At 38.1% G+C, this 20,173-nt stretch overlaps 2 protein-coding genes across 2 annotated transcripts in view; both read right to left on the bottom strand.

Moving 5' to 3' along the window:
- Positions 1–20,173, bottom strand: part of LOC133765234 (ATP-binding cassette sub-family E member 1-like) — a 1,116,285-nt gene that overhangs the window by 976,650 nt on the left and 119,462 nt on the right. The window lies entirely within an intron of this gene.
- Positions 1–20,173, bottom strand: part of ASIC5 (acid sensing ion channel subunit family member 5) — a 39,035-nt gene that overhangs the window by 5,440 nt on the left and 13,422 nt on the right. The window contains exons 3-8 of the mRNA XM_062199320.1: positions 18,202–18,439; positions 16,456–16,581; positions 13,642–13,791; positions 12,651–12,798; positions 10,061–10,117; positions 4,691–4,859 (exon numbers count right to left, since the gene is read on the bottom strand). Coding sequence (XP_062055304.1) covers positions 4,691–4,859; positions 10,061–10,117; positions 12,651–12,798; positions 13,642–13,791; positions 16,456–16,581; positions 18,202–18,439 — 888 coding nt within the window. The remainder of the gene's footprint in view (positions 1–4,690; positions 4,860–10,060; positions 10,118–12,650; positions 12,799–13,641; positions 13,792–16,455; positions 16,582–18,201; positions 18,440–20,173) is intronic.

The following is a 20,173-nucleotide window of genomic DNA, read 5'->3' as shown; positions in this document are numbered from 1 at the left end:
ATTTTTTGAATGCCTGTCAAGAATGCCAAGAAGGCTCAAAATCCAAAATTCATAGCAAACAGAAACTGAAAGAATTTGTTGCCACTCATCCTGCCCTGCAAAAGATGCTTAAAGATGTGTTACACACAGAAACACAGAAACATGGTCACCAATATGAAAGAAAGTAAAGGAAGGAAACCTCACAGCAAAAGATCACAGGAAGCTCAATTTCTCTTTGACATAGAATTAAACTCTGATGCTCTGTTAAAGCAATGTGTTAAAGTAATCTACTATGTTCTCTTGATGTCTGTTAAATTCTAATTGTTCAAAAACAGCTGAATTTTTATTAAGAGCTATGGGTTATTTAAATATGTGCTTATTTCAAAGATTTGAATAATCACCTTGTAACAATGATCAAATTTGGTCTATGTTATGTCATGATTTTAAGGAATCTTATTTCAAGCAGCATAACTTTTAAATCCCATCTGGTGGAAGGTAGTATTCACTTTTGGGTTCAAATGCTATGTATGGCATTGTATTCAACATTAATTACAAATAGCACATTTAGGAGGCAGCTTTTTTTAGCTGGGTTTTTAGGAAAAAGATCCTTTCCTGAAATCTAATACTTTTTTGACGTTTCATTCCTGAGAAATTCTAAAAAAGGCATTCAATCAGAATATCTGCTGAGTAGGCAGAACTGCCTACTGCGTCAAGTATTTACAAACGTTTAAGGGTGTATTTAATTTTAATTCAAGTACTTGTTCTATTCTTTGCTGCTTACACAACCCTAGGGAACTCACTTTGTTTACCTGAGTCATGATTTCCTCATCTGCTGCAGGATAGAGGGTTATGGAGAGGAGAAGTTGAATAATATAATAAAGAATTGGCATACAATATGGTCCGTATTAGTACTCAATAAATATTAGTCATTTACTCTATGCCATGGATATATAAGTGGGCAAAGACCCTGTTTCTTAATGTCTTCTAGAAATCATCACACGTGATCAGAGTGGAAAACACTGCTATAAAATAATAGGTGTTTGTTCTAAGAGACCCTGACCCTCTCCAGCCAAGACTTCCACCTTGACCTTCAGTGACACAGTTATGGCATCCAGGTATTTTTATTTGGATACCTAACAGATATTTCAAATATAATATTTCCCAAGCTGAACTCTGGGTATTTCCCCTAGCTATAATGTAAAATCTCACAATTCATAGCCAACCCTGCATGAAATTCTGTCTTACTTTCAAAATATTCATGTATCTAGAGTCTTAGTACTTTTCACTCCACTCCACACTACCATCTCTGCCCAAATCTCCATGAATTCTCCCTACAGTTTTGCAAATGTTTCTGACTGGTCTTTGACTTCCATTTTTAATGCATCCACTTCAACAAATACATACCTTCTGTTCTTTACACAATAGCCAAGCTATCCTCCCTTAACTCGACAAACCATGTCTCTTCTGTTCAACCTTTCCTCCACTCCAGCTTCCCCATCCCAGTCTCCCCAGGACACTGTAAGGAAAGCTCCTCCATGGAATTTTGCGAACCACTGTTTAGATGTTTTTTCTTTCCTGATCATAATCTACAACACTGCCACCAGCTTTTGTGTTGCCTTCCCTACGATCTTCTAACATGCCTCTATACATTGATTGTCCATTTCTACCCCAGTGAAAATAGGTGCAATGAGACAGAGTTTTGTCTTTCATACACTGAGGATCTCTAATGCCTAGAACATTTCTTGAATATTACACATAACAGGTGCTCATTATATATTTATAACATGAACACATAAGGGAACAAATTAAAGATTATTCTAATAAATAAATAGATAAAATATTAATCTGAGTAATGAGCTAAGGTGGAACCCAACACCTTCATGATTTTCAGATAATAATCACTGTCATTAGGAATGGATCCTATTACTAGTATTTCCCAGAATCACATGATGTTCTTTAATATATCTAGGAACATGGTTGTAAAACACTCTCCTTGGTTTTTATAGTCTTTAAAATCAATAAGCCCAATCATAATTAATTTGAAACACATTATTAATATATTTACTTAATTTCCATTGGTTTAACCCTGGGTGACAAAAGAATGTACTGTGTTTGAAAAGATAATCAGGAGATATAGTAATGTTGACAAATAATAAAGTAGTCACCAAAGTAAAGAAAATAATAAAGTTGTCTTGGAAGGCCATACATTTCAGTAATATTTCAATCTTTTTGTCCATAATTATGCTCCTAATTTTCACGTACACTGATAGTACCGTTGACTCTCCCAAGCACAATATTCATGATCATTTCCAAGCTTTATTCTCTGTGTTAGAGAGAAGATAAATTTGTCCCCCACAAAAGTATTATGAGATTTACCCCATTGTATCTGCCAGCTGGTGAGAATGAAATTCTTTAATACTTAAATCAAATAATATTTGTTTCTATCAGAAGAGGCATAATTATAAAATAAATAATAAGGCCAAAGAGAGCAAAGAAAAAATGAGGCTTCATTACATTACAAAATGCTCAGGAAATGCTTGCAGGTGCCTGAACATGAGTGCTGCATGAAGGGGAATGGATTGGTTTTGCACACAGCATACCAATTTATGACTTTTTATTATAAAATATGTTACTTTAAAATATAAATCTTTTTAAAAATTCATTTGTTTGACTAATGACCAACTTTGGCTACAGTTTACCTTCATCTTCATCTCCTCACTGCCTGCTTCAGTCCAGGTGAGTTTCTTATTATTTAATGACGTTCAGCACCCGTCACCTAACACCCTGATGTGGTCGAAGGCTGGGGCTAATTTCTGCCCCTGAAATTGTCACATTCAGCCCTTGTGATTTAGTTAGGGAGTGCTTCCTTTGAAGGCTTCCTGATGCTTAGGGCTTTTTTTGTTTGTTTATTTGTTTATTTTTTTAAATTAATTAATTTATTTTAAAGAGTTAGAGAGAGAGAGAGAGAGAGAGTCAGAGATCTTCTGCTGGTTTACTCCCCAGATGGTGGCAATGGCCAGCACTGGGCCAGGACAAAATCAAGAGCCAGGGCTTCATCCACGTCTCCCATGTGCATACAGGGTCCCAAGCACTTGAGCCATCTTCTGCTGTTTTTCCCAGGCCATTAGCTGGGAGCTGGTTGGGAAGTAGAACTGCCAGGACAGGAACTGTCCCAGGCCACCCTGGTCTCCTGTCAAACTAAAAATGTGTGTTCTCATTTACAACTTTTCCAGTGTCAGTACAATGACTTCTTCATTGTATGTTTGAGTTCTGGGTGTCTCTGTCTGGGACTCGGGCAACTCCTCCATCTACCTGCCTTTGTTCAGTTACATGCCTTAGTCTCCCTGTTAACAGCACCCCAAATTCACCATCATGGAAGGTCAGTATGTGTTAATTATGTGATAGGATTAATTGGAGAGCTTTTAATATATTCTGACTTTTAAGAAAAAAAGTACAGTGTTTTCTGTGATTATATTGTTTTATAGATGGATTTCTTTTCTGATTCACCTGTATATCTCCAACCCAGGCCTAAATTCTCGGCATATTAAACAGTTCAAAGTGGCCTTCTAAGTCACATTTTTAAAATATCGTGCTGCTGGAGGCAAAAGTGTAAACAAAAGCATAGTGCAGATTTTCTAGCTCGCCTTCTCTCAGTGTTCAAAATGACACCCTATCAGTCCTATCTTAATTAAAACATTTTCCTTTCTAATTTGGAAAGACCAGCTTACTGGCTTGGCATTGATATGAGAGCAATGTTTTTTATTTTACTAAAACAAATACCCACTCAAAACTGAAGTCAAAACATAGTTTCAAGTTAGGGAATTGCTGTGCAAATATAAATCAGCTCTAACACATTGTTATTTTAATAGATACATGCATAAATACTAATATATTGCTTTGCTATTTCAGATCCTAAGGCTAAGAATGTAAATTCCCAAGATGAGAAATATTACTGTTGCTTCCTGATGAAACAGGAAAGAATCCTGTGTGACGTATGACTTAGAATTTCTTAGCGTTTTCTAGAAAGAAAACTAGTTTAATTCTCAGTTACGGAGGAGAATTGGAATCATATATCTCTGTGGAAAAGAGGTGGGGACCAGAGTCAAAGCAGGGTCAAACAGCTGTGGCTGAGCCAGAGCTGAAACCTGGTGCCAGGAACTCAGACCGGGTCTCCCTGTTGGGTTGTGAGAACCCAGTCACCTGAGCCATCACCACTGCCTTCCAGATTTGCATAAGTTGGCGTAACTTCTTTCTGTGCCTTTGACTATCTTGACAGGACACTTAGTTAAAAGGGGACATGCTTCAATTTCCTCCTTTGTAAAGTGAGAATAATAATTTCTGCTCCATCTACTTTAGACAATTACAGAAAGCTTCAAATTGTGCAATATAGAGGTAAGGACATTTTCATATGTTAAAACGTTAATGGATATTAGTCAGCATTATTACTTTCCCCAGTTAAGGCAATAAAGGTCTGGTCATGAGCAAATCACTCAGGCAAGCTTCATCTTTCCTTCCACACCATTACATTTAAGGGGTTGAAGGATGTGCCTTATCTTACTTAACAATTCTTTTCTCTCATTGTTAACTTAGGGACACAAGCTGTCATTTCTCTTAATTGATGAGAATTTCATTTCCTAAGTGTTTGAGAGTTTCCAATAGAGAAAAAAGTCATGTTAATTATGAATCATTTATAAGATCAATAAAAAATTACCTGATATATTCTTGGCTGTGGTTCAACTTCTTAGAGAGATACTTCAAAGCTTTTTGACTTGGGAAAGTGGTGTAAGAAATAGTAGCAGGATATTCTGTTTCTTCGCAAGAAACAGGGCAGCTGGAATTATGTGTTCCCACTGTACATAATTCCTTAAATTCAATGTGGTCTGAAATGAAAATGAGGAACACATTCAGAGAAGAGGAAAAATTAGCAGCATGGAGAATAATGCTTTTTTTTTTTTAAGTTTGTAAGTTTACTTTCCATGTTAAAAAAAGGTGCCTAGCAAGTGCTATCAGTACTTTTTTTTTTTTAAGGTTTATTTATTTATTTGAAAGGCAGAGTTACAGAGAGGAAGAGGCATAGAGAGAGAGAGAGAGGTCTTCCATTCACTGGTTCACTCTCCAAATGGCCACAATGGCCGGAGCTGGGTGGATCTGAAACCAGGAGGCTGGAGTTCTTCCAGGTCTCCCACATGGGTGCAGGCGCCCAAGGGCCTGAGCTATCTTCCTTTGCTTTCCCAGGCCATAGCAGAGAGCTGGTTGGGAAGTGGAGCAGCCGGGACTCGAACTGCCATCTGTATGGGATGCTAGCATTACAGACGGTGACTTTACCTGCTATGTGAGAGTGGCGGCCCCAATCAATACTTTTTTTTCATGCATTTCATAAATTCAACTTTGGGAACATAGTAATTCTTCCCACCATACCCTCCCTTCCACCCACACTCCCACCCCTCTTCCTCTTCCCCTCTCTTGTTCCCAGTCTTGTTTTTTTTACTAAATCTATTTTCATTTAACTTTATTTAACTCTATTTTAGGTAGAGTTCAACACTTTGTATAAGATAGAAATAGAAAACAAACAAACAACAACAACAACAAAAAAAAAACCCCGCTATTTCTCAACAGTCCAGACAAGGCCTGTTGAAAGTCATTGCATCTTGAAGGCAATTACAGTTCTTTTTTATTTAGAAACTTAATGATCTTTAAAGAAGAACCCAAGTGTTAATGCAAGTGCTTAAATTTTACTATAATTGTGAGACATGAGAATATCCTCCACCTAATACATGAAAACAAAGTAATTCTTTGAGAACAAGTTTTAATATTAAGTCTGGTAATACAACACTGAGAACAAGAAGTTAGTGCACAGTGACTGCATGGGGAGTTAGTGCACAGTGACTCCTGTTGTTACTTTAGCAATTAACACTCTTATGTATGCTGTCAGTGATCACCCAAGGCTCTTGACAAGAGCTGCCTAAGCTATGGAAGTTTTTTGGAACCACAATCTCCATCAGTATTTAGACAAGGCCATAGTCAAAGTGGAAGCTCTCACTTTCCTTCAGAGGAAACTACAACCCTCTTCTTCCCACTGGGGTCTCATCCACAGAGGTCCTTCATATAGAAAAATTTTTGCCACAATTTCTTAGTTTTCCATGCCTGAAATGCTCCCTTGGGTTTTTTAGCCAGACCAGAATGCCTTAAGTGCTGATTCTGAGGTTAGAGTGCTACTTAAGGCAATTGTCATTCTCTGAGTCTGCTGTGTGGACTGCTTCCCATGTTGGAGCATTCATTCCTTTTTAATTCTATTATTATTACCAAACACTTAGTCTTATTTATATGATCCTTTTAACACTTAATCCTATCTACATGATCACTTTAACACTTAAAATGCTGTTTTTACCACCCAGCTTAAGGGGACTTTGTTTAAACCGTACCCTTAGAAGTAAGTCCATAGGAATGTATGCAGAACTATACAGCTTTACAGTTACAAACTTCATATATTTCACAATTACAACTTTAGGATCATGGTGATTCTTCCCAAAGTGCCGACCCTCCCACCCACACTCCCACCCCCCTTCCTCTTCCCTCTCTTATTCTCACTCATTTTTAACCATGATCTATTTTCAATTAAACTTACACAGATATGGTTAACTCTACTTTAAGTAGAGTTCAATCATTAGTATGAAAGAAAAAAAGGTAAGTAAAATAAGATAAAAGAAAAGAAAAGAAAGGAAAAAAAAATTCCTCAACAGTCAAGACAAGGGCTGTTCAAAGTTCTTGCTTCTCAAAGTGTCCATTTCATCAGTACTTTCCTCTTTTCTGAGCACAGCAGTGGAGACAGTGTAAAACACAGGAGTTGCTGTCCTGGAAATCATTGAGTCACTGGGCTCAAATACTTGCTAGAAAGGAGACAATCCTTCTAGGAAGTCCCTGGATACATTTCCAGAAAATATCAGATACTTGGCAGGAGAAAGATGGCAAGTAATGAAACGTTTGCCACTTTGGGGGAACTTTAAAAAAAAATCCTGAAAGTCCATGACTCAAGCCGAACTTTGCCCTACACTTGTCTCCAGATGTGGTGTTGTGAACTGTGTGGCCAGGTGCTGGGAGTCTCTTGTTTCTGTGGACCTAACAGTTCCAAGTCAGCTCCAGAGGTTCTCTGTCTTCTGGTCCCTCTTAGTCCCTTTAGGGCAACCACACTAGTCATAGGAATTGGTCCTGGGACAAGCCTCTGCGAAGTAGACTTTGTCTCCAGCTTCAGCCCTTGGAACTGCTAATGCTCTTTCTCACTATTCCTCACTCTTGGGTTTTGAGCCTGAAATCTTTGTTCTTGTGAACACACACTTCACCAGGACACTCTGACTGATGATCATCTTTGAACTTCTCTTCCAGATTCTAAGTTTTTTGTCTCTTTTTTCATTTTTAATTTATTTGAGAAGCAAAGAAAAAGATAGGTGGATAAAGAGAGAAAGGAGACAGAGAGAGAGAGAGAGAGAGAGAGAGAGAGAGAATTCAGTCTCCAAATGCCTACAATAGCTGTGCCTTGGCCAGGCTTGAAGCCAGGAGCAGGGAAATCCATGCAAGTCTCCTACGTAGGTGCTAAGAACCTAGCCCTGTGCTGTTACCCCTGCCTTCCAGAAAGCTTTTCTTAGCAGAGAGCTGAGATCTATGACCAGAGCCACAATTGCAATCCAGGTACTCTGGCACACGGACGTTCTGACTGGTGTCTTACCCTCTAGGCAGAATTCTGGCCTCTAGCCTCCAATTTTGATACCACTTTAGGGCATGATTTTGTTTTAATGCATCCCCTAGTTCTTTAAGACCATTGGTGATAATTCCCAGTCTCCCCACACTCACATACACACAGTCTTACACACTCATACACTCACACAGGCAAAAATACTTTGCTGACGCCTGTGCCCACAGCAGCCCCTGAAGAAGTGTGTGTGGATATATTTCCCCAATTCAAATCTCCATCAAGAAAAGAAAATCAGAAGAAATTTGCCAGAATAATTTCAATTATCTTATTCAGTAATATAGCTTCTGCCTACTTAGCTTGTGAGCTATATATATATATATAATATTTTTATAATGTATATTTTATATTTATTAAAAATAATATCTTATCCTATTTAACAGTAATTAAAATGAACAAACCTGTTTAAACAATCTGTGCTGTCCTCGACATATTTTCACAATGAGTAAGATAAGCAATTTTTATAGAATGGTATATAATGAGACTTCTTTCAATAAAACAATCCATGAATGAAAGTCATAAATATGAAGCTATAAATATGGAGAAATTTATGCTAGATTATACTAGTGTAGCAATAGTGGGGGTTAATATAAGAAGTATATAAACAACAGTTAACTGTTTGGGAATAAATTTCACAAATAAATATGGCATGCATAGTTACAATTCCATTTATGTGAAATGTTATGGGTACATTTATGCATAATACATGTATAATGAAATGAATAAATGAAAGGATGTTTCCCAAAGAGAGTAATTTTCAGAGTGATACAGCTGCTTCTACTGATTTTTATTTCTTTTTTTATGCTTTACTTTTTCATGTTAATGTAATAATATTAAAAGAGAACAGATTCAGTGCAGGTCATAGCTACAATCCTAAGGATATAACGTTACCCCTTTCCTCCCTCCTAACTTTTCTCCTTACCTCTCCCTTTCTTTCCTTTTATCTTTCCTTATTTCTTTTTTAGTTTTTGAGACAACATATTTTTACTTAAGATTATAGCCAAGGACTTAATTCTCTACTAAATAAAGAGATCAACAGGTAAAAAGTAAATCCTAGATCAGTGGTAATATAGGAAAGGGCTATAAACAATAATCATATCAAAGTATGATGGGGCTGGTGTTGTGGAATAGTGGGTAAAACTGCTTCCTGCAAAATCAGAATTCTATAGGGGAACCAGTGCCTGTCCTGCCTGTTCCACTTCCAATCTAACTCCCTGCTAATGGCCTGGGAAAAGTCAGCAGAGGATAGTTGAAGTGCTTGGGCCCCTGTCACCCATGTGGGAGACACGGATAAAGCTCCTGGCTCCTGGTTTTGGCCTGAATCATCTCCGGGGAGTGAACCAGGGGATAGAAGACCTTTTTCTTTGTCTCTCCATCTCTGTGTAACTCTGACTTTCAAATAAATAAATAAATCCTTAAAGAAATAGAGGAAAATTTCACCCATATGAATAAAATTTTAAAATAATATGAGAGATCATGTGGTATTTGTCTTATTCAACATGATGTTCTCCAGTTGCATTCATTTTGATGCAAATTTGAGAATTACATTATTTTTATAGTTGAATAATCTATTGTATATGCCTGTGCAAACATATACACACACACATACCACATTTTCTTTATCCATTCATCTGATGATGGGCATCTTAGATGATTCCATATTTTGGCTATTGTGAACAGTGCTGCTATAAACATAGTGGTGCAAGTGTCTCTTTGATACAATGTGTTCGTATTTATTGAACATACACCCAGTATATATGGCAAATCAACAGTCAATATCAGGCTTAATGCATTTCCCCTCAGATCTGGAAAAAGGCAAGGATGTCCATTTTTATGACTCTTCTTCAGAACAGAACTGGAAATATTAGCAAGATTAATTATGGAGGAGAAAGAATTATAAGTTATCAAACTCAGAAAAGAGGAAGTCAAATTGTCCATGTTCGCAGATGGTTTCTTTTCTATTCCATAATGTTTGAAGTACTCAGAGCAAGCTTGTTTTATTTACAGAATTAGAAAAAATAAGGACATGTTAATTATAGAAATTATAAAATTTTAAAAGCAACATAGAGATTTAGAAATAAAAGTTAAAATTATCTACTATTGCTTTGTCACTGTGTATCTTTAAAATCACATGTGTCTTGAAATCAGAGGATTTGTGTGTGTGTCTCTGTGTAATTTCCATATTTATGTAAACTACTGTTCAAAAATTAATAAGCTCCTTCTTTTAGTGTATTTTCTGTTTCCTGTATAGGCTATTCATAGTACTGATTTAATGTCTTGTGTTAGGCAACCTTCATATAGATCCTGAAAATAAAGGAAGTAAAGCACAGCACTTACCAAGTAGAGGGGAAACACAATTGTAGTATTTCTGTAGATCACATTCTACCCCGTTTCCTTAAAAACAGAGAGTATGTAAAGATTAGATCTTATAAAACAGGTAAACCAATGGCAAAAGTATGTTTCCTATCTACAATCATCGATCAGTTTATCCATATAGACATTTATTCTTCTGTAAGAAAACATGTGAAAGCATGTTGGACCCACTGGAAATATTTGTTGAAAGAATAGTGTTTTTGTCTCTTTTCATACTTACTTCTTTCTGACTATGTAATTCTAAAACTCTACAAGTGGAATAATATTTTTAAGTTATCGGTAGCTTTCCAATTTGTAACTGCATTCACAGCTCCCCTCGTTTGATCCTACTCACAATCTGTGATGCCAGGGCTGACCATGGTACAGGTGAATACACTGAACTCAGACAGCGGTTGCCCAAGACCGTGTGCCAAGGGCCTTGGCATTCTCTATGTCTTCTATTCTGCTCTTTCTATCCACCGATGTGTATATGTCCTTGGTGCGCTGCCTTTCTAGGGGTAGAATGGTACAGAAAAGTACCAATATTTGGTCAGTACTAGCTGTGGATTGCAAGCCAAATTGTAAAATCAATATGTATTAGACTTGGGGTTGATCCCAGTACTGATTCTGAAGTCTTAGTATTTGAATCTTAACAAAGCATTTATCTTTCCCGACAATCCCTGTGGTGTCTGAGGTTACTCACAATGTTTAGTTGATAATACTAACAATAACCAGTGGAGATTATCTGCTTAATATTTGTAGGCAATTTGTGGAATTCTTGGTTAACCATGAGGAAGTTCTCTCTCTGAGGGAAGTGATAGAAAACAAACGAACAAAAACAACATTCAGCATTAGGTTGGTAAAAATTCTCATTTTTTTCCAAATTGTGGCTTATCTCATGCAAAATTATTTCTTCCATTATAAAGAACAATGAAATTTTAGAAACAACCCATATCTAAAAACCTGATTTAGGGGATTGCTTCTGCAGATTTTTAGTGGAGTTGCTTCAGCTAATTCATTTGTGTCTATAAGTCTCCATTTCCCCATATAAAAGACTTTGAGGAATATGCAAGGATCTAATCAAATAAGAAAATGTTCCTGAAAGCACCTGACACATCCTACAGTTCATGCAAATGTCATGCTTGGTGTCTTGTACACCATCTTGCCTAGTTTCTGCTGCATATGAGTCTTTGAATTTTGTGATAAATACTGCATTTTAAAAAATATAAACATTATTCCATGTCAGTTAATTCAGATTTATTCCTAGTAATGAGGCCATATAACTGGAAATGACAAATCAGAGCCAGACCTAGCAGTTTTACAGAAGGACAGTTCCTGGAAAGGTCAGAGAATAGTGATCAAGAGTCTAGAAAGAAAGAATGAAGTGGACATCTTGTGACTTGATTGTTGGTTTTAGCCCTTGTTTCTACTCCTGTGGAGCTGTGGTCTTTCTACTTTTTACTTGTTGAATATTATGGTTAGTGGTGTATTAAGCCTGTGATTATAGAGTGGATTTAAATTAGGCTTTTGCAAAAATTAAAGAAAAATGACAGGATGGAAGGAGGGTGATTGAAGGAGGGAGAGAGGAAGGGAGGGAAATATGGTTTTCTTAGAATTGTACCTACGACATATATGAAACCTGTAAAAAATAATAAATGTTAAAAAGTATTATAAAACTGAAAACAAAAAGAAGGAAGAGATGATTTGAAATCCCTGAGACACAGTTTGCTAGGCAGTTGGTAATGTCATGTGGGAGCCTCTGTGTAAGGTGTGGGGAGGGGGGAGAGAAAGAGAGAGAGAGAGAGAGGAAGTGGGCTATAAACGGTAAACTTGTAGAGCCAAACTTATATGACCTTAATGCACTGTACATTTCTTTATAGCTTTACTCCAGGAAGGAAGGATATCTGAATTAAAATGTCCGACATTTGTAAGGTATTCCATTTTCTATGCCAGGCATTTTTGTAAACCGTTTACATACTTGTTTCATATTTACAACAACCGCATAAAGTAGGGAACTCTTATGCTCTCAGTTTTACAGGACACACTGAGAGGTTAAGATCACCTAGAAGAGAAATTGTGGCATTCGGATGAGTTGGCTGGATCAGATCCAGCTCCTCGCCACCCTCCCTTCCGGCCTTGCTGACTGCCTGCCTCTGAGATTCATGGATCTGCAAATGTTTCAGATGCATGCAAAAGAGCCCTGAGGCTTCTTTTACAGTCCCCAAGAAAGAAACTTCCTTACCATGAAATCTTCATGGTTAGTAAGAGCTAAATTCAAGGTCAAATTTTGCTTTCAAATTGAGAAAATTTTGATGTGCAGTTGCTGACGTTTGAGAGCACCTGATTTTAACCTTTGGAAATAAGAATTGGGACCCACCCTAACAACACGCCTTTCTTTTCCAGAAATCTCTACTATCGTTCCATGATTTTCAATTGCTCAGTGATAATTATATTTGGCCAGTGAACATTTTCCAGTGTAAAATTTCCTAAGAGTGGAAATCAATATAATGATGTGTAGATTTCCTATATTTCAAGTTAAAGGTAATTAAGGGAATGGTCTTCATTCTTTGTTTACCTGGAAGCAGAAAGGGCAAACATCCACACTGCTTTTTTATGTACTGGGCTTTGCATTCCTTCAAGCAACCAGAGGTGCTGTAACTGCTGAAATTCTTCAGTTTCATGTTAGGATTACATTCTCCCCAAGGGTATTCCTGATGGACTGTCTAAAGGTAGAAGAAATGCCTGGTTTAAATGAATCCACACAATGTCCATCAGAGAGGTTGATTTATAGCTCTTTAATATTTTTAATTGAGTGTATTTGCCAATTTTGCCTACTCTATTAACCTTAAAATCCCTAAAGGTAAATGCAATAGTGATAATTTGACATATAATCCAAGCTCTAATCAATGAAACCAGAAAGATTAACTCTAAAAATTAGCTCATATAAGAAAAACAAAAATCATCTATATAAATGTTTGATTAGCATATTAACTTACCCACAAAACAGCAACCAAAATCACAAGAAAAAAATCTTTCACTGAGCATAATCCTGTCCCAGGCAACAAAGTAAGTACTTTCTTCATGGTCCTGCATCTAAACTTCATGATAACTATGAGAGGGAAATATCACCACCCCTGATTATGCAGACAGAGCATGGAAATCCAGGAAGTTAATTAAGGAAATTACTGGGAAAGTGGCTGGCAAATGGACACCTGCCCAGACCACGTCGAAGCTCTTCCCACAGTCATTTTCCCCTTCTCAGAGTTCCAATGAGAAAACTGCAAAGCTCAGCAATTTGAGTGTCTCCCCTATGGCCCCTTGTGTTTCTGATGAAATTCAGAGTCGTGCTGGATTTGATAGGAGTCTCAGCTTTCATTTTACTGTGTGTGTGTGCATTCGCTGTATTCTCTAAATCTATGCCTCCAGATGAAGGAAACGAATCTGAAATGAATGTTGGCGTGCCCAGTGGGGCTCTAATGGCTTGGAGAAGGGGACTTCTATAGGAAAGCAGCATTTGTGTCGAAGGCGTTCATCACCCCACTGCAGTCACTAGACTGCACTTTTACCTTCACTTGGCGGATTGTTGCCCGAGCATGCATGCCCACTGGCGACGACAAGCCTAGACCATCGAACTGCGGCACTTTCCTTGGAGAATGGATAACAAAGATGATCCCAGCATCAGCAAAACCCACGGCTGGGTTATCAGTGAACGCCTCCTGAAATAAAAACATCCGTTCCCCCAAGTTGCTCAGTGGTTATATCTGTTCTACATAAGTTTAGGATTGAGTTTTATCATCTCATGAGACCTTTGACTTATCTAAAATCATATTTCATAGTAAAGCTTCAATATTAAGGTTTCATATAAAAGCTGTGAAAAATAAGCACCTAAGACAAAGGCCAGGTTTTCATGAATCCCATTTCACCTTGGGGTAAATACCCCAAGTACAAATGATCACTGTTAATGGTTCAATTATCTTAAGCAAAAGGAATGGACCTAAGAATATAATGATTTTTGTTGAATAACAACAGTTTATGTAATTACATTTTATAAATGTGTTTAATATTCAATTTTTAACTCCAAACTCTATTTCTCATGGACCTGACACGATTTTCTAAGAAACATGTAATTGGTTAGTCTGTAATAACATTTCAGTGACGTTGAGTTGCTGCATTTTAAAAATATTTGATAAATTCTATTTAATAAGATGCATAACTAATATTTGAGCTGACTGTACAGTTAATATTTTAGTGACCTGAACCTATTAAATACATGTACAATTATTGATAGATGCATGCCTTGCTATGTGCTGTGTTATGTTGTTTTAGCATAAAGAAAACTACCTTGGCCGGCGCCATGGCTCAATAGGCTAATCCTCCGCCTTGCGGCACTGGCACACCAGGTTCTAGTCCCGGTCGGGGCACCGGATTCTGTCCTGGTTGCCCCTCTTCCAGGCCAGCTCTCTGCTGTGACCAGGGAGTGCAGTGGAGGATGGCCCAAGTGCTTGGGCCCTGCACCCCATGGGAGACCAGGATAAACACCTGGCTCCTGCCATCGGATCAGTGCGGTGCGCTGGCCGCAGGGCACCGGCCGCGGTGGCCATTGGAGGGTGAACCAACGGCAAAGGAAGACCTTTCTCTCTGTCTCTCTCACTGTCCACTCTGCCTGTCAAAAAAAAAAAAAAAAAAAACTACCTTGAATAGGAAATAGGAAAAAGTTATGATGCGATCCTGTAAGAAATTCTTAAAAGTGGCCAATGGCCTCTTTCATGTAGATTGGGAATTGAGAATCAAGAAGACCAGGTGTGTTTCTTACCTTTGACATTAATTATGTTGTTTTTGGATCCTGCATCCATCAACATTTCAAAATTTTCAATAATGAAATCACAATAATGGAACAGAATATCCTCTAAATTTACAATACTAGAAATGTTTATGCAAGAAATAAAATGAGAACATAGTGGGAACTATACCAGACACCTTTGAAGAAACACCACTGCATCTCCCAGGTGTTCGAACACATGTTCCCCTAGCCTGAACACTGACAAACTCTTAGGCTAATTACAACTTTCCAGAAACGAGACTGTCCATTTTGTACAGCATTCTGTACGTAGCAATGAGTTTTCATCACTTTTACAGATATAGATTTTTTGATTTGTCAAATGTGTATGACTAGTTGCCTTCTTTACATGAAAATCTAAGATTTTTTAAATGCATAGAGTCATCTTCAATTATCTATTTAGAATACAACATTGCAATCTGGAAATTTCTACTTATTTTATGGTGTGAATATTTCCTGGAGTCACAATAATGAAAGACAGTTAAAAGTCTCCAGGTTATGCTCTAAATTGTTCCTTTTTAATTTCTTTTCTTTTTTTTTGACAGGCAGAGTGGACAGTGAGAGAGAGACAGAGAGAAAGGTCTTCCTTTTTGCCATTGGTTCACTCTCCAATGGCCGCTGCGGCCGGCGCATCTCGCTGATCCGAAGCCAGGAGCCAGGTGCTTCTCCTGGTCTCCCATGAGGGTGCAGGGCCCAAGGACTTGGGCCATCCTCCACTGCCTTCCCGGGCCATAGCAGAGAGCTGGCCTGGAAGAGTGGCAACCGGGATAATCCGGCGCCCCGACCGGGACTAGAACCCGGTGTGCCGGCGCTGCGAGGCGGAGGATTAGCCTGTTAAGCCACGGCGCCGGCCTAATTTCTTTTTTTTTTTTTAAACTTTTATTTAATGAATATAAATTTCCAAAGTACAGCTTATGGATTACAATGGCTCCCACCCCCCCATAACTTCCCTCCCACCTGCAACCCTCCCCTTTCCCGCTCCCTCTCCCCTTCCATTCACATCAAGATTCATTTTCAATTCTCTTTATATACAGAAGATCAGTTTAGTATATATTAAGTAAAGATTTCAACAGTTTGCCCTCACATAGCAACACAAAGTGAAAAATACTGTTGGAGTACTAGTTATAGCATTAAATCACAATGTTTAGCACATTAAGGACAGAGATCCTACATGATTTTTTTTTAAAATTGATTAATTTTCTATGCAATTTCCAATTTAACACCAAGTTTTTTTTTTTCATTTTCAATTATCTTTATATACAGAAGATCGATTCAGTATATACTAAGTAAAGATTTCATCAGTTTGCACCCACACAGAAACACAAGGTGTAAAAATACTGTTTCAGTACTTTTTAATTTCTAAGTCAATAGTTATATAGAATCACGGGAATCTAGGCTAAACCAACAAAAGCTGAGATAATATATAATTTCTGAGAGCTTTTTTACAGGGTAGACGTTTCTGATCACATTTTTGGATTCTCCTAATCCCACTCCCCCCTCTTGTTTGCCTTCAACTTTGTTTAGACTTAAGAAAATTCAGTACCTGATTGACATCGAAGACCAAGTTTAAGCCTCTACCAGACACACTCACTTTTTCCTTTGCTTGCTTATTTTCACCATGATTAAAAGTAAAACAATTTCCATATTCAGTGAAGACATGTGCAAAATCCTCCAATATGAAAAGGAATGAGAGAAAATACAGTTATTAGGGTATTTTTGTCATTTCAAAAGTTCAAATTGTCTAACTTCAAAAAAATTACAGATGTCTAAATGAGGATATAGAAACATCAGAAAGAATGGCCGTCTGGTGATTTATACATGTCTTCAGGGATAGTTTTCATTTGGAAACATATACACTTGTCAATTGGCCTGTGATTATATAAAGAAGACATTTTCATATATAATTAGACATCTTTTCCCCGCATGTAAACACTGCTTGCTTTATGCTTCACTGTGGATCTGCAGCAGTGTGTTTCACCTGTGGAGAACTACTTCAGGACCCTGCCTTTGAGAAACCCCTTCCCCTCTGTGCTCACTGCAGGTCAATCACGTCACTCTGCTCCTTTGACCCTCCTGTACCAACCGTCTCTGCCACAGAGCTGGGCCTTAACAGCCCACCCTCTCTACTCTGTGATTGGTTCAGGAATTGATATGTGTCACAAAGAGAGCCAATTAGCAACTTCCATGGGTATGGGGCATGGATAGTGTAGTGTCAGACTGTAATAATGGAATCTGGTGTTGCCAACAGCCTCCGTGTCTCTGAGTGGGGAGGGCTCATACAGGAAACAGCCATGCAGAGTTAAGAGACGGAAACAAAGACAGGATCTTAATGATAGTCTTGGGCTGCCTTGGTTCAGTGTTTTCTGAAGCAAATTCTACTCTTAGGCTTCCCACTTGAATGAAATCAATTCATTTCTTATTGGGTGTTCATAATATGCAACTTGAAATTCGTCTCTAATGCAAAATTTCTGGGAGCTGAGTTTGAGCATGATGGTAAACAAAAAGCAACCTAGTAGAATTTCTTTAAAGTAAAATTGTAGCCAGTGGCTTCACCTCTGTTAAATGTCTTTCACCTAATTTTCTGTTTCCTGCATGCCAAAGAAGGCTACAACAGGGATAAGAAATTGAATCCAAGAGTAATGACCTTGTGGAGTTTACTTAAAAGCACTTAAGAAAACAGATTACAAAATTGCTACCTGGAAAATGGGATCCACTACTGACATATCTTTCCATTGGCAGATTCCAGATATATCCAGCACTTTCTCTTAAATGTATATTAATCAATTAAAAAACGAAAACTGAATTGCACATGTGTTATGAGTGAATATATATGTATATGTGCATATATATGTTAACAAAATATTTCATGGATATATAATATATACAATTTTCTTATTAAATGCTGGATCCATTCATTTTCTGTAGTTTCTAATATCACAAAAATAAAAAATAATAGTGGTTGCTTATGATAAGATTATATTGGAATAAGTTGTGATGAATGAGAAAAATTAAAACTTTTTTTGTTAAATTATTTACCTGTTGGAAGTACTATACTGCAAGAAATGTAATCAACATTCAGTTCACTACCTTTCCTATGTAACTGTGTGAAAGAGGAAACTTGTCTCACGTGTATTACACAGATCTGATATCATGAGGCCAAGTTGATGAAATACAATCTTTGAGAAAATTAAGATGGATTCCCTATGGGAGTAAACTTTATCCCCATATGAAACAGCACAGCAAAGTAGCCTATTCTGTTGATAGTGTTGGAGAGATATTAAATCATTACCTTTGGGCCACATGGCTTTCCAAAAAACTGACATTCCAACAAAGTGTTATTGTTGAGATAAAAACCGTTGTTCCTGACAAACTCTGTAATGCTGAAGTTTTGATGACTTGTAACAAAATCCATAGCTTCTTTAGAAGCAGTAGAATTTGCTCCAATATCCTGAAGATGGATGACTTTAGATACAATATCCCATAATAAAATCACCATACCAAATTTGGCTACAGCATCAGATTGAAACCTATTAGTTAGAAGAAAGCCAATACTTAGAATAATAAAAGCTGGTGATTATCCAGAAGACAGACACTAAGCATCAGGATTCCATCAGCTCCTCTTTTTATCTCCTACACTATACTCCAATCAAGAAAAATTGGATTTCAGTGGTCTTTGACATATGGTGAAATTTACCCTGCATTTGTACATACAGTTTGAGTTACTTGGAATATTTTCCAGACCCTACTCTGAATGAATCCCAATGGATATGTATTCTTCTCTCCTTCAAAGAAAGATCTGGGAATGTGTAGTTGTTAGCACCTAGGAACCAGATTTCCTGGGTTCAAGTCTCAGGGCTGACATTTTCACTGTGTTAGTTTCAGTTGTATTTTCCAACATTCCTTTCCTTGTACATATCTCGTTACACTGTGAGGTCCATAGTAGAGCAGAAACTCAAAACACTGCAGCTGGTCTGCAGAGTCAACTTGTTGTGGGGGAGCGGCCAGCATGTTTTCAATCTCTCTCTTCTGCTTCCTCAAATCCTGGGTGAGGTGGAAGTGAGACCTGATGAAGCTGCCCTGTGTCCTGCAGGTCACACATACCTCTAGGATCAGAGGGAAGAAGATGTGCATTACCAGCTTCTATGCTTTCCCCTGTCTCCACATGTGTTTTTCCTTCTGACTACCGGCTCTGCTGACTTTGGGGCCAGAAACAGACAACAGACTTACAGTGACTGCTCACCCAGCGAGAGCTTCCTCCCCAGAAATACATCTCTTACTCCATCTGTAGCCGTCTGTTTCTCCAATCAAGCCCTGATCATTACAGCCACGTAGTGGTATGACTTACCAAATGCCTTCATCTGCCTGGCATTTCATTTCCTCCCTTGTTAAAAATAGTATATGTTCATATAACCTATCTCAACAAGGATAAAAAGAATTATTTTTCTGAAAACTTGTAGAAGGGTGCCGGGACTATAGTGACTATTCGGTAAGTATTCATTAAATAAATGTCTCATTATTGTCAATGTTCTAGCAACCAAAGCAGAAGTAATGCACTGGCCGGCGCCGCGGCTCAATAGGCTAATCCTCCGCCTTGCGGCACCGGCAAACCGGGTTCTAGTCCCGGTTGGGGCGCCGGATTCTGTCCTGGTTGCCCCCCTTCCAGGCCAGCTCTCTGCGGTGGCCAGGGAGTACGGTGGAGGATGGCCCAAGTCCTTGGGCCCTGCACCCCATGGGAGACCAGGAGAAGCACCTGGCTCCTGCCATTGGATCAGCGCAGTGCGCTGGCCGCAGTGCGCCAGCTGCGGCAGCCATTGGAGGGTGAACCAACGGCAAAGGAAGACCTTTCTCTCTGTCTCTCTCTCTCACTGTCCACTCTGCCTGTCAAAAAAAAAGAAGAAGAAGAAGAAGTAATGTACTTATCCTAAAATCTGTGTTATTTTGTGATCCTCATTTTGCTGAGAAATTCCTGCTTTGTGGTAGGTACGATGCTTTATTTGCATGCTTCTTATTCTTTTCCAAATATGATCATTACTTCCACATTTTGAATTCTGCAAGTTTTGAAACTAAGCAAACTTTCTCTCTTTAAATTGGCTGCTAGAAAGCATAGAGAGGACTGTGTGGTCCATGCTTGGTACATGGACAGGGCCACGTGGTACGGGGCTTGTGATCATTCCTGGATCTGCTTTATGTCATGTACTCTAGTTTTGCTTCCTTGATATTATCTTTTATATGTATATAGTTTTCCTTTCTAGCACAAAATA

Source organism: Lepus europaeus, chromosome 8, assembly GCF_033115175.1.
Source record: "Lepus europaeus isolate LE1 chromosome 8, mLepTim1.pri, whole genome shotgun sequence".
NCBI lineage: Eukaryota > Metazoa > Chordata > Mammalia > Lagomorpha > Leporidae > Lepus > Lepus europaeus.
Note: the sequence above shows the minus strand (reverse complement) of the source record. Positions and strands in the feature narration are given on the sequence as shown.